This window comes from Pan paniscus, chromosome 5, assembly GCF_029289425.2.
Source record: "Pan paniscus chromosome 5, NHGRI_mPanPan1-v2.0_pri, whole genome shotgun sequence".
Lineage (NCBI taxonomy): Eukaryota > Metazoa > Chordata > Mammalia > Primates > Hominidae > Pan > Pan paniscus.
The window spans coordinates 179,137,781-179,150,101 of NC_073254.2; the positions used below are offsets into that span (position 1 = coordinate 179,137,781).

Consider the following 12,321-nt stretch of genomic DNA (forward strand, 5'->3'; position numbering starts at 1 on the left):
GCTCCTAATTAGGCTTCCAACCCGGTTCTACTATACACTTTGCGTCAGGTACATCTGTGATTGTCCCATTTGTCATTAGTGTGGGCCCTTAGGAAGTCAATAGAGGACAGAACTCTGGTGTTCCTGGATCCTTGACTAAAGCATCATTTTATTGTCATCTAAATCTCACTATAAGCCCTAGCTCTCTGGTTATGGTGAAATATTCAAATTATTGGCATATTCAAGGTATCATTAAGTAGTATTTTGAAAAGCTTGGTGTTATGGGTTGAATTGTATCTTGCCCCATCCAAATTCATATGTTGAAGTCCTAATCCCCAACATCTCAGAATGTGACTATATTTGGAGAGAGGGTCTTTACAGAGGTAAAATGAGGTCATCAGGTTGGGTCCTAATCCAGTATAACTGGTGTCCTTAGAAGAAGGGGAAATTTGGAGACAGACTCACGTAGAGGGAAGATAATGTGAAGAGACACAGGGAGGAGGCCATCTGTGCTAAGGAGAGAGCCCTGGAACCTATTCTCCCTCACAGCCCCAGAAGGAAACAACCCTGCTGAAACCTTGACCTTAGACCTCCGGATTTCAGAACTGTGAAACATACATTTCTGTGGTCTGAGCCGCCTGATCTATGGTACTTTTTACAGCAGCTCTCAAAAACTAATATACTTGGGAGCCAGGTTGGGAAAACCTGTTTGAAAGGCAGATGGACTCTGTAGATAGGAGTGGGGCTACCACACTGTGCAGTATTTGAGATAGTCAGCTGTTACTGTCTGCACTGTTCAAAGACTAACAATGACATTTGCTTGGGCAGGGAGCTCCTAAACGTTCGTCAGCAAAATGTGCTATTCATTTGTGTAGAGGACTTCCAGTTTCATTCCACTTTTTTAAAATAAGGAAATTTGGGTAGGGTTTTCGTGACCTGAATCGGGTTTTCGTGACCTGAGTAGGGTCACACGGAGATCAGGTGAATGGTAAAGTGGGAATACATTTGTAGCTTCCTGGTTTGTAGTCTTAATGGTCTATTGATGGGAATCCTCTGATTCTCAATAAGAAGTGGCTATTATTAGAGGCAGAGGATTTTTTTTTCGGTACTGAAATACTTAGCATAGTGCCTGGCACATGGTAGATGCTAAAATTGTAACTATTGCTATTAGTGACCAACTCTGGAAAAGGACTGCTTTTCTTAAGTTAGCAGTCAGGTAAGCTCTGCCCCATGAAATTTATATATTACTGGGGCTTAAGAAAGTATTTTTATTATTTATTTTATTTATTTATTATTTTAATTTTTTGAGACTGAGTCTCACTCTGTCACCCTGGCTGGAGTACAGTGGCACGATCTCGGCTCACTGCAACCTCTGCCTTCCAGATTCAAGTGATTCTCCTGCCTCAGCCTCCCAAGTAGCTGGGACTACAGGCACCCACCACCACACCTGGCTATGTTTTGTATTTTTAGTAGAGATGGGGTTTCACCATGTTGGCCAGGCTGGTCTCAAACTCCCGATCTCAAATGATCTGCCCACCTCAGCCTCCCAAAGTGCTGGGATTACAGGTGTGAGCCACCACACCTGGCCCATCAATAAAGTATTTTTAATATTAGGTCTGAGTATGCTGCCTTGGGCAGTCTATTTTACACATTATTAACTTTGCACATTATTGATAAATCATCTCTGAAAAGACTCAACACAAAATATTTCTATAACAAATCAGAAGCATGCATGATATTTTATTTTAAAAAGATAAAATAAGGAAAATTGAAGTCCAGCATCTCTAAGATACTGGATAAATATCTTAATAATTGAGCAGTAAAGCTCTAATACAGTACAAACATTTTACCATTATGTTTGCCAATAATTAAGCAAACTGAGCATCATAAGAATGAGGTGAGATGTAAAATTACTGGAAAGTTTAATTCACTAGAAATGAGAAATTTTACATTTGTTATATTATCCTGTATTTGTGTACTACATTTTTCTGGCAGAATGACTGCTTGCTGAAAAAAAAATGGCTTAAAGTAGGTGCTTTTTTTTATGGTTTTGCAAATTCTGGAGAACAGGGACTGCTTCTTCCTAAACAAGATCCCCGGTCTTGCTATTAGTCTAGAATAGTGAATATATATTTAATAAATGCTTGTTGAGTGAGCCAATATATGAATGATTTTCTTAGTGGATTTCTATTAATTGAGGGAAAGGAGTTAACATGTCAATAAAAAAAGAACATTTTTACTTTCAAATAAGGAAGGCAATTTATTGTAGTGAAATTACATTGAAGTTTTATATATGACCCCCAATGCATATAAAATCATTTACCTCCACATTATAGGATAGGATATCATGAACTACAAAGAAACTCAAAGTGCTATAGATGAGTTAATATTGATGTAATACATTTTCATTAATCTACCCAAATTTAACTGGATGATTGAAAGGACATGTTGAAGTGTTTTTCATGATTTCTGCTATGGCCCCAGCTTTTACTGAAGTTTTTAATGCCTTTGATGACTCCAGACACTCAACTCTGTTCCTTGCAGTCTGTTTCTTTCTTCTATGGTGGTGATTAGTTATTGCAAGGCTGCTTATATAGAGTAATATATAGTTTACTCTGGTATGGAGTAAACTTATACCAGAGATTTAAACATTTCTCCCTAAATGGAGTTTGTGGAAAATGTGAAAATTGGCATGACATTTGAGGCCACATTAAAAAAGCGAAGATAATTTTTAAACACTAACCAAGAGAAAAGTGCCCCAGGAAGCAAGGAACAGCAGTGTACTTCACTGCAAGTTCACAAACGTGTGCAGGGATTATTAGACATCCTTTGCCCCTAACACCTTATCTATAATACATTTGATACATTTTTACATATTGCACAAATCCAGGTACACAGAGACTATCTGATGCGCCATGGCCATGGTGTAGCTATCCTCACTGAGGAGGGCTTTCCACAACTTTCTCAAGGAGCTTATTCAAGACCTTTTAAAAGCAATCTACAGGCAGTTCTTTACAAGTCTCATATTTACAGATAGCACAAGCTATGGCATGGCGTATGGCGTCCCTCCTAAATATACGATTCTTTGGCATATTGGAATTGGTCAGCCTCAAAGACCGGCTGGCTACATCGTCGCACGAGACAGTCCCGCTTATTCCTCTGCATGGACTCGGAGACAGTCCTCAGCGGGAGGAGCTCAGGTCTCCCTGGGCCAGACACGTGCCCCAGAGAGTCCCCAGAAGCATGGACAGTTCTGCTCTGTTTCCATCGCTCAGGCAGGGGAGAGAGTCCGTGGCCAGGGAGTGGCTCTTTGCTGCCCCTGTGTCTTGAGTCCTCTACGTGGTGAGCAGGTGGAAGAGGGGGTAGGAGGCAGTGCGCCTCCAGCATCCTCGCCCTCATGCTCCCCACCGTCATGCTCCCCACGGTCTGGCTCTCGTAGGCCACTAGTCTGGCTGCCGGGCCCTGCATGGCCTCTTCATAAGAGGGTGGGCTTCCAGGCCTCTCCCAGTCAGCTCCCTGGAACACATCATCCACCGAGAGGGCGTGGGGTCTCAGGCAGAAGCCGCGGGCTGTTTGGTTGTGGGTTTCACACCCATTTTCCTGCACGATTCGGCCGGCAAGCTGGCTTTCCTTTCTGACACCCCTCGGGACGTGGTCCCTGGTAAAGTCTTGCGATTTCCCAGAGCCCGCGCTGAGGTTTTTGGTCAGCACTTTTTTGTGAGGGGCGAAGGAGAAAGACATGGAGTGCTTTTTAATTTCTCGGCTGGGCTTGCCTTTCTCCGTCTTTGTGGTGAAAGACTGATGTCTGCTGAAGAAATTTCTTTTGGGACTGGAAGGAGAAGCCACGGGCGAGCTGTCAGAGGACGCGTCCAGCGAGCTGCTGGAGAAGGCTTTGAGAACCAGTGCCCGCGGGAGCACCGAACCCGGGGCCAAGTTCTTGATCTTCAGGTCCACCGGCCTCTTGGTTTTGCCTTGCAATGCAGGGAAGACCTCCTCTGGAAATGGGTCTTCAGCCTCCTCACTTTCCAAACGAGCGCCTACCCGGGGCACGGGGAAGTCCCCTTCACTCTTTGTTAGTGTTTGGTTTGTCACCCGGCTCTCGAGGCACTCCTGGGAGGATGGCATGCTGGGCTCTGAGTACCTCCTATCGGGCTGTGCGAGGGAGCTTTTCAGCCTGGCCACGGTGCTCACAATGGGCTCTGGGCTGACCTCTCGGGCATCCTGTGGGCCCGAGCTATCCAAGCCAGCAGCTGTGGCCATGGGCACCTGGGGCTGCCTGCTGGGAGAGCTGATGCCACTGCTGCTGTTGGATTCCACATCAGGGTCGTTGCTGTCGTAGGCTGAGTCATTCTGCAGGGTGGACACATCTGGGGGAAGTCAAGCAGCAGTTGAACATTTGTTTGGGTTTATTTATTTATTTATTTATTTATTTTTATTTGTATTTTTTATTTTCATTTTTTGAGATGGAGTCTCGGTTTGTTGCCCAGGCTGGAGTGCAGTGATGTGATCTCGGCTCACTGCAACCTCTGCCTCCCGGGTTCAAGTGATTCTCCTTCCTCAGCCTCCTCAGTAGCTGGGATTACAGGCGCCCGCCACCATGCCTGGCTATTTTTTCTATTTTTAGTAGAGACGGGGTTTCACCATGTTGGCTAGGCTGTTTTCGAACTCCTGATCTCAGGTAATCTGCCTGCCTTGGCCTCCCAAAGTGCTGGGATTATAGGCGTGAGCCACCGCGCATGGCCATTTAGGTTCTTTTAGAAATGAACTTTGCTACAGTTCGCCCTGCTCATACCAATCAGGGCACTAGGTGATTTATTAGCAGAACTACTTAGGGGCTTGATATGACAAGAAATGTACCACATGAAAAGTTTATTTCTTTCTGAATTTATTTTGAGATCAGAAGAAAAATAGGGAAAGGAAATGAGTAAAGGAGGGAGGAAGGAAAGAGAGGAGAGAATAAGAAAAGAGAGAACAGCATTTCACTGAAAATGTATTGACCTTAATTTTTAAAACTGCTCCTTTTACTGGACCCATTTTCATTGTGATGGAGTCATATCCCATGAAGTGGAAACAAAAGTTTCTCACTCCAACTCCAGAGCTAAAGGTAGCTTAGTGAAATCAGCAGTGATTTGCGATGTACACTGGGAAGGGGGAAAGACTATCTGTGGTCTGAGGAGGCGCTGCAGGAAAAGCCCGGAGCAGGGTTTTCATGTTTAATGACTTCCTAATGGACTGGAGTCTAGTCTGACTCGGTGATTTGTGAAGGTAACTTCTGCCTCAAATATCAGAGATGCTTTACATGACTGGCAGACTGGCATGAACTTTTCCCTACAATCGTAATCAAATGATAGCACATTCCATACCTGAACTGTCAGTGTGCTCCAGGGAGTCATCAGAAGTGATACTGGAATGCACTGGAATGTTCTCCCCAAATATTTCAAAGCAGTTATCAATGAGGAATTCCACCAGTGTCTTCACCTGTGAGGAAAAGTAAGCAATTTGTCAGCTTGAAGACTTTTTTTTTTTTTTTTTTTTGGAGGTGAGGAAGAATGGGGACACTGGAGTCAGGTGCCAAAATGAGAATCTGAGATCTTTATGTGTCCTGAAAAGAGCATACAGAAATTTGGTAACAATCAGATACTTTTTTTTTTTTTTTGAGACAGGCTCTCACTCTGTCACCAGGCTGGAGTGCAGTAGCCCGATCTCAGCTCACTGCAACCTCTGCCTCCCGGGCTCAAGCGATTCTCCTGCCTCAGCCTTCCGAGTAGCTGGGACTACGGGCGCCCGCCACCACGCCTGGCTAATTTTTTCTATTTTTAGTGGAGATGGGCTTTTGTCATGTTGCCCAGGCTGGTCTCAAACTCCTGAGCTCAGGCAATTCGCCTGCCTCGGCCTCCCAAAGTGCTGAGATTTCAGACGTGAGCCACCATGCCAACAATCATATACATTAAAGTTAGATACTCCTTGGTGTTTTGAGACATGCATTTTAAACTTAAGAACTTAAAAAAATTTAAAGTATTAATAAAATTTTCGTTTAAGTAAGTAGTTTCCCAGATTGATAGACTGATAGACTGTGGTGTACAAAACAGAAAAACAAAAGGGCTTTTTTATATCGGGAGAGAGTGATGTAAACACTCGCAGCACTCGTCTGTCTCACAGATGACAGAAGACACGGATTTATTCAGTTTCATTAGATACATGTATCTGAGAGAGTGGAACTATGACAAAAGCATTTTGCATGTTATATTTTCACTGTGATTCTGAGTCAGTTGGAGACATTCAGAAGCATTTTATTGCCTGGACTTGGCAAACAGATGGTGAGATCATAAGTTGGGGATTTCTCATCAGTAAGCAGAACAAACCTTGTTGTTCAGGTCCTTCTGGGCTTCAAATGACAGGCTCTGGTCATTCTCCAGGGTGAGCATGTTGGGTCCAATGCAGATGGCCAGATTGCTGGAGTCCATCCTGTTCACCTCAGAGTTCTTGCTGATGAGGTGCAGCACATAGACCAAGTGCTTGAGTAGCAGGAGGTTGGGCCGGGGGAGCTTATCTGCAACCCTGGAATAAAGTGAAGGGATGTTAGTTTTCAAAAAGGCTAACGGTCTTCCGTGTAGCAAGCTGAGAGTTTCTGCCGAAACCAGACTTCCTTTAAAATGAGGAAGGTGCATTTTCACAAGTAATATTGTGAAATGCTCATTCAGACACTTCCAGTGGCAACTGACACAGAGTGAGACTGGTTAACCACAAGGTCTTGAGGAGCTAAGAAACTGGCCTTTGTAATTGGGACACCAATAACACAGCCCTTTATTATTTATACAGAGCTTAAATTATGAAGCCAATCTGCATTAAACACCGTAGTTTGCCTTTATGTTTAGAAAATAGTTTTGTTGAGTAATCATTTAGTCATGTAGAATTTCTTTCTGTTTCTAACACGACTAGACTGGTTTTCTTGCCTTAAAACAAAGATGGAAACAAAACTATAATTACCAAACGAAGATGACACATTTTTACAACATTCTGAGAAAGCTTTATGAAGACTAAATCAGTTTCTAAGGGCATGTTCATATAAAGCGGCACTTAAATCGCAACATTGTTTCTAATGATAAGAAATTAGACTTCTTAAAGTCTCACTTTTTCAAAAATGAAATGGTGATTATTTTCATTTCTCAGAAGAAGGAATTGTTATAAAAATGCTTTATGTCTAGGTAGAAACTCATTGTGATAATCTTAGAATTTTCAGTTTGGGACAGACATTTTAATGTCTTCAATTCTATACATATGTCATTGAAAGTATTTAGCCATGTGGGACAATTATAACATTTAGATAAACTTTCATAGGATGTGACAACCATGCTGACATTTCAAAGCTTGGGTTTTAGAATTCTCTAGTCACTAACAGATCACACTTTCCATTGCATATGTTATTATTTTTACTCTCACTGGAATGTGTTATTATATAGTTTTCATTTGGGTTAATTATAAGAAGATGAAATATGCTATGAAGTTTTATGAACAAAACAACTGCCCCCCACCACACTGTCTGGCTGCATCCTGAGGGATGTTTTATGGGAGAACTGTTGCCTTGCATGACACCAGTCAGTGTAGCTTAAAGATAATCCCGAATTCCTACACTTTGCTGGTGAGCCTGTGTTAAAGTTCTCAGGTCTGATTTTATCTCATACCTTTTTGAACATCTTACATTTTCAGACTTCCCTACCTCTTGGGATTTGTGAGGATTGAAGTTCACTTTCTACTTTTTGAAGAAATATTTCATTTGGCTAAAATTAAAATTCAAACGTCCAGGGCACCCTCTGGTTTTTGTTCTGGGAGTGGATGAGCAATTCCACTCGGATTCCCTAAACATCACAATTCTCATGGAACAGGGATCATGAAGCATTTAGAAAGCTGTGTAAAGAATCAAAAGATGGAGGTGATGCGGCCTGGCAATGACCGATGACTTTGATGACTTACTGTTTCAGGGCCTCGATTCTGTCCTCCTCGTCCTGCATCTCCAGAGCACCCATCCACTCCTCAAAGAGGTCGCTTGAAAGTAGCTTCCGGGGGATACTTCTGAGGAAGTCCTGGAGGATGAGAGTGGGCTGTTGGCCTATTGGTACTGTATGATGTCCCATGTCCTCGTTTTCACCTGGTTTTCGTTCCATCGCAGGGTGCTCTATGCTTAGCCCATCATAGATTGTGGCCCTTCATTCCTGCATTTGATGAATCCAGGGAACCCTCTCTCCAACACCCTTGGCCTCTCTGCAACTTTCTAACATCAGGCAGAGTCAGAGGCACCATCCCCAGGTGGGTGTGTTCTGAGGGGCCACTGGATTTTGACGTATGGATTCTGCCACGGAACAATCAAATTGCCCGTACTTGGCAAAGTTTTGGGAGAGCAGAATGCATCACTTTCTGTTGGAATCTGAGGTCACAGAAACAGAGGTGCTTACTAAATAAATAAATAAAGGGCTTAATGAAAAAAATTAAACTCCAAGATCAGTGTACCTTGCTGTGTGGGGAGAAGAGCCTATTTCTTGCATCCTGAGAATGAGTGTGTCAGGGCCTCTTGGCAGGTTATTTGGCACAAGTGTGTTGAACTCACCTTAAGGACCACAGCGAGGAGGTGCACGGGGAGCCTCTCCAGATCCACCGCATCCCCAGAGTTGAGCTCCTCCTTCAGCTCCTTACGGGCTTTCTCGTTGGCTGCTCTTCTGAATATCCCTTCCGTTGAAGGGCCTTTAAGGCATAGAATAGTGAGAATGTCCTAAAGGAAACAGCAATAGGAACAGGAAAGGGTTACCCTTCTTCTGTAGTATACTGAGATAGTCTTAACAGGAATATTGATGTCAGATTTTGCTTTCAGTCCAGTTGCTGTCAATGGCCTTCCTCAACTCTGCTATTTTTCTAAGAGGAGGCAAATTGTGAAAGCTCTAATTTTGCACTTTCTAAAATCACTTTGGAGCTCTGTCCTTTCAAATACTTCCATATGAACATTGGATTTCGGATCACAAAGTCTATATTCTGTTTCCCCCTTTTGACTTTTCAGAAGCTACAAATCTTCAGCATTCTCCACTCTGTGAAGTCAGAGGAATGGAGGGACCATAGCTCTGAGCTCATTGGCAAATACAACTAATTTCAATTTCTGGAATGGAAGCAGTCAGATATTCTTCTGACTGCACGTGTATGTGGGAGTGCCATGTTGAAGAGTGGAAAATATGGAAGATCAGTCCCTACAAACTTAATAGGAGAATGACATTCAGATTTCCCGAGTATTTTGCATGTCCAACTGAAAACTGAAGTAGGTTTATGAGAGAATGCACGCCTACCTGGATGGGTCTGGGGAGTGTGTCACTGTCACCGCAGATAATTGACAAGGGCTGATCAAATAGCGATGCTTTCAAGTCTGTCTCCAAAGCCCCAGAAAAATCTGATGCAGGGGAGAGCCTTCTCATGAGAAAGGGCCAGGACAGCACCTTCTTTCTCTTCTTAACTTCTACAGCCAAGAAAACAAGGCAACGAGAAAAATTAGACTACAGCGTTAAGAAGCAAAGATCCAGGTAAGAAAATGGGTATCGTTGGCCGCATAATGTGGTCTATAGTATGCGATGTGAGAAAAATAATTTTGAAAACTTGAGAAAGCAAAGGGCGTGAATCTTAATCTAGAAAAACCAACCGATAAACAACCACACTGTTACCAGGGCAACCAGTTCCCTAAACAGCAACACCAGAGTTCCTCAAGGCCTCCACCTTTCCTGTTTTCACTCTTTCCAGCTGTTTGCTACAGAAAATTAGCAAAACCTAACTGTGCTGATCATAAACAACCATCTTAACCTACTGGCCTGAATAACTATAGAGGAAATTTCTGATATGAAATAGATTATTTTGATTTCCTCCTTTAACTGGCGAAGAAAACGAAACTTAAAAGGTGAGGAAGTGACTTGCTCAATATGTTTTCGAAGGCACATAGCAGGGCTGGCTCCAACCCTTTGCAGCCACGCAGGCACCAAACAGCCACTAGAGGGAGCTAACACCATTTTTCCTTCCAGGTGACTGGTCACCTGGGTTTTCCAGGTTGCTGCTTTAGGACAGAGGCAAATACGAATCGCTGCGGGAAGCCTTGAACCTAGATCTGGCAACTGGGAATTATCAGCAAAACGTTATCAAGATATTCTGTCCTTCCGAAATCCACAAGATGTGTGTGCAATGGATATTGCAATCTCAAACATTTCCTTCTTTCTTTTCTTTTCCTTCCTTCCTTCCTTCTCCTTTTTTTACTAATTATAAAGGCTATATTTTCTAAATGCATTGGCATCTGTTTCTATACATTTCAAATTGGCAAGTGGAAGCATGATGAGAAAGAAGTGGCCTGTCTTTATGGTTCAGGAGAACTGGGTCAGGGTTACGCTATAATGAAATGCATTATGAAAAAAGTTGAGAGTGAATGGTGGGTCCTTTGGGATTTGAGATCAGCAACAGTTGCTTCATAGGCTCTTGGATGCATTCTCCATAAGAGAAGGAAGAAAATGGAAAAGACACTGTGTGTTTTTCAAATGTGTGCATGCTAATTGTCGAAGCATACATGGCCAGGAGATTGAACCGCATTAAAAACGCTTGGCAGAACTGGGGATTCTCTATGGAGAGGCTCTTTCCTTTCCCAGCACTCGCTGCTCTAGTGAGTTGGAGCATACCTGCCATTTAAGGGTTAATGTTCTGCGGTCTTTAACAGAACAACTTATACAAAAAAATTCCTAGTAGAGTAAAAGCGCTGTGGTTTTGCAAACCAAGAACACTGGTTGTTAGCACTTACATAAAAGATCGGTATGTTTTTAAAACTCACCAATGAGCTGGCAAATACTGTCTTCACTCTCACATGATGCCAACAGGGGATGTTCCTTGATATCACCCTAAAAACATTTTTATTTCAGTTAAATATAGTGACTGAAGAAACCTATCGAGTCTTTCCCCACAAAACACACATACAACATTTTATTCATATTAAAAATGAAGTCAGTAGAGTGCATTGATGTTTTTTCTAGCTTCTAGAAGCAATATTAAGGTCTTGATTGTCATCATATAAGATCCTAATTAATGTGTTTAATTTACTACATGTGTGATGTTAGTTTACTACTCTGATAATTAATATTCAACCCAAATAATATTCAATTAAAACAAAGTTTTCCACCTTCTCACAGTACAGATAAAAAATTTTAAAAATTGCTTTCTTACCTCTGATTGACATTCGATTAGTGTCTCCATATTATTGGCGTTTAGTGTTTTTGACTAAAAGAGAAAAAATAAAATTAGGTAAATATCTTTTGGCCCTTGCCTCTAGGAAACGTGAATGAATGAATGTGAGAGGGGCACTCACAGCATTGTGGCTGCTTCTCAGCTTCATCAGTATTGCGGCTGACTGTCCAGGGGTGGATTTCACTCCCGTGTGGCTGTGCCTCTGTCTACAGCGAATCATATGGAAAGGAGTTAGGAGGGACACACATAGTAGGCCACTTTCAGCGCCACTTTGCCAAAGCACAGAGTTTGAAACTATGTATTTATTTTTCTATTTTGCTATTTTTTCACTTGCCTTTACTTTGGAAAAAACTATTACATAGACAAGTTTTCATTTAAAATCAGTTCTGTTACCAGATGTCGTATGTTGTTAAGAGCAGCATCTGAACACAATTATTTCTAAATTATTTAAGTCAACTATCTTTACCACTCTAAACGTTGTTACCAATTTATTCCGTTCCATCAGGAGATAATCTGGATATCAATTACATTAACATTTTCAATTAACATGAACATTAACTTTTTTGGGGGAGTGCTGACTATATGCCAGCTATCGTAGTAGGTGCTTTGCATGGATTTTCTCATCTAATCCAAAAAGGAAAAAAAAAAACATATCCCTAGGATGCTAAAATAGTAAACATGAAACAAAGATAACATTTACAGAACTCCTACACCAAAAAGGTGCAGCCTTCACGTTGAAGCAAAGCTTTGTCCTGAGACTTTATAAAGTGAGAGCATATTCCACGGGATAGCTGTTTTCTGTTGCCTGTGATCTGAGTGACCTGTGACTTGCGAGGCAGCTTGTAATTTCTAGGCATGTTAATATATAGTGTACTTACCCTTGGAGGGTCTCTAGCCAGAGTTCTTTTACATCCGGTGAGCTGTAAAGAATGGGAGAAACAGCGTAACACTCTGCTCCTTCTAGTCCACTGGGAGAGAGAGAGACTGAGCCGGTCTCCCTTCACATGCTCTGCATTATAAGCGAGGGGGCGGGCAGGTGGAAATTCAGAATATTACAGAGACCGGAAGGAACATCATGGGCTGTCACACGGACGG

The 12,321-nt window shown here is 42.3% G+C and overlaps 1 protein-coding gene and 1 long non-coding RNA gene across 3 annotated transcripts in view; one reads left to right on the top strand and one right to left on the bottom strand.

Annotated features, from left to right (window-relative positions):
* The window catches only part of LOC103784216 (uncharacterized), an 84,797-nt gene that overhangs the window by 32,590 nt on the left and 39,886 nt on the right, over positions 1-12,321 (top strand). Inside the window, exons 2-3 of the long non-coding RNA XR_008625813.2 lie at positions 7,959-8,092; positions 9,026-9,536. This is a non-coding gene — a long non-coding RNA (uncharacterized LOC103784216). The remainder of the gene's footprint in view (positions 1-7,958; positions 8,093-9,025; positions 9,537-12,321) is intronic.
* Positions 703-12,226, bottom strand: TAGAP (T cell activation RhoGTPase activating protein). 2 transcript variants are annotated; one of them, XM_003807386.6, is made up of 10 exons: positions 12,105-12,226; positions 11,348-11,432; positions 11,206-11,259; positions 10,817-10,883; positions 9,306-9,472; positions 8,582-8,743; positions 7,951-8,060; positions 6,342-6,537; positions 5,343-5,457; positions 703-4,346 (listed from the first exon to the last, which is right to left on the bottom strand). In XM_003807386.6, the coding sequence occupies exons 2-10, from the start codon at positions 11,372-11,374 to the stop codon at positions 3,049-3,051; spliced, it is 2,196 nt and encodes a 731-aa protein (XP_003807434.3). In that variant the 5' UTR covers positions 11,375-11,432; positions 12,105-12,226; the 3' UTR covers positions 703-3,048. The 2 variants fall into 2 exon arrangements, with proteins under 2 accessions (XP_003807434.3, XP_014201015.3); XM_014345529.5 differs by lacking the exon at positions 12,105-12,226 and having other exon boundaries at positions 1,986-4,346; positions 11,348-11,446.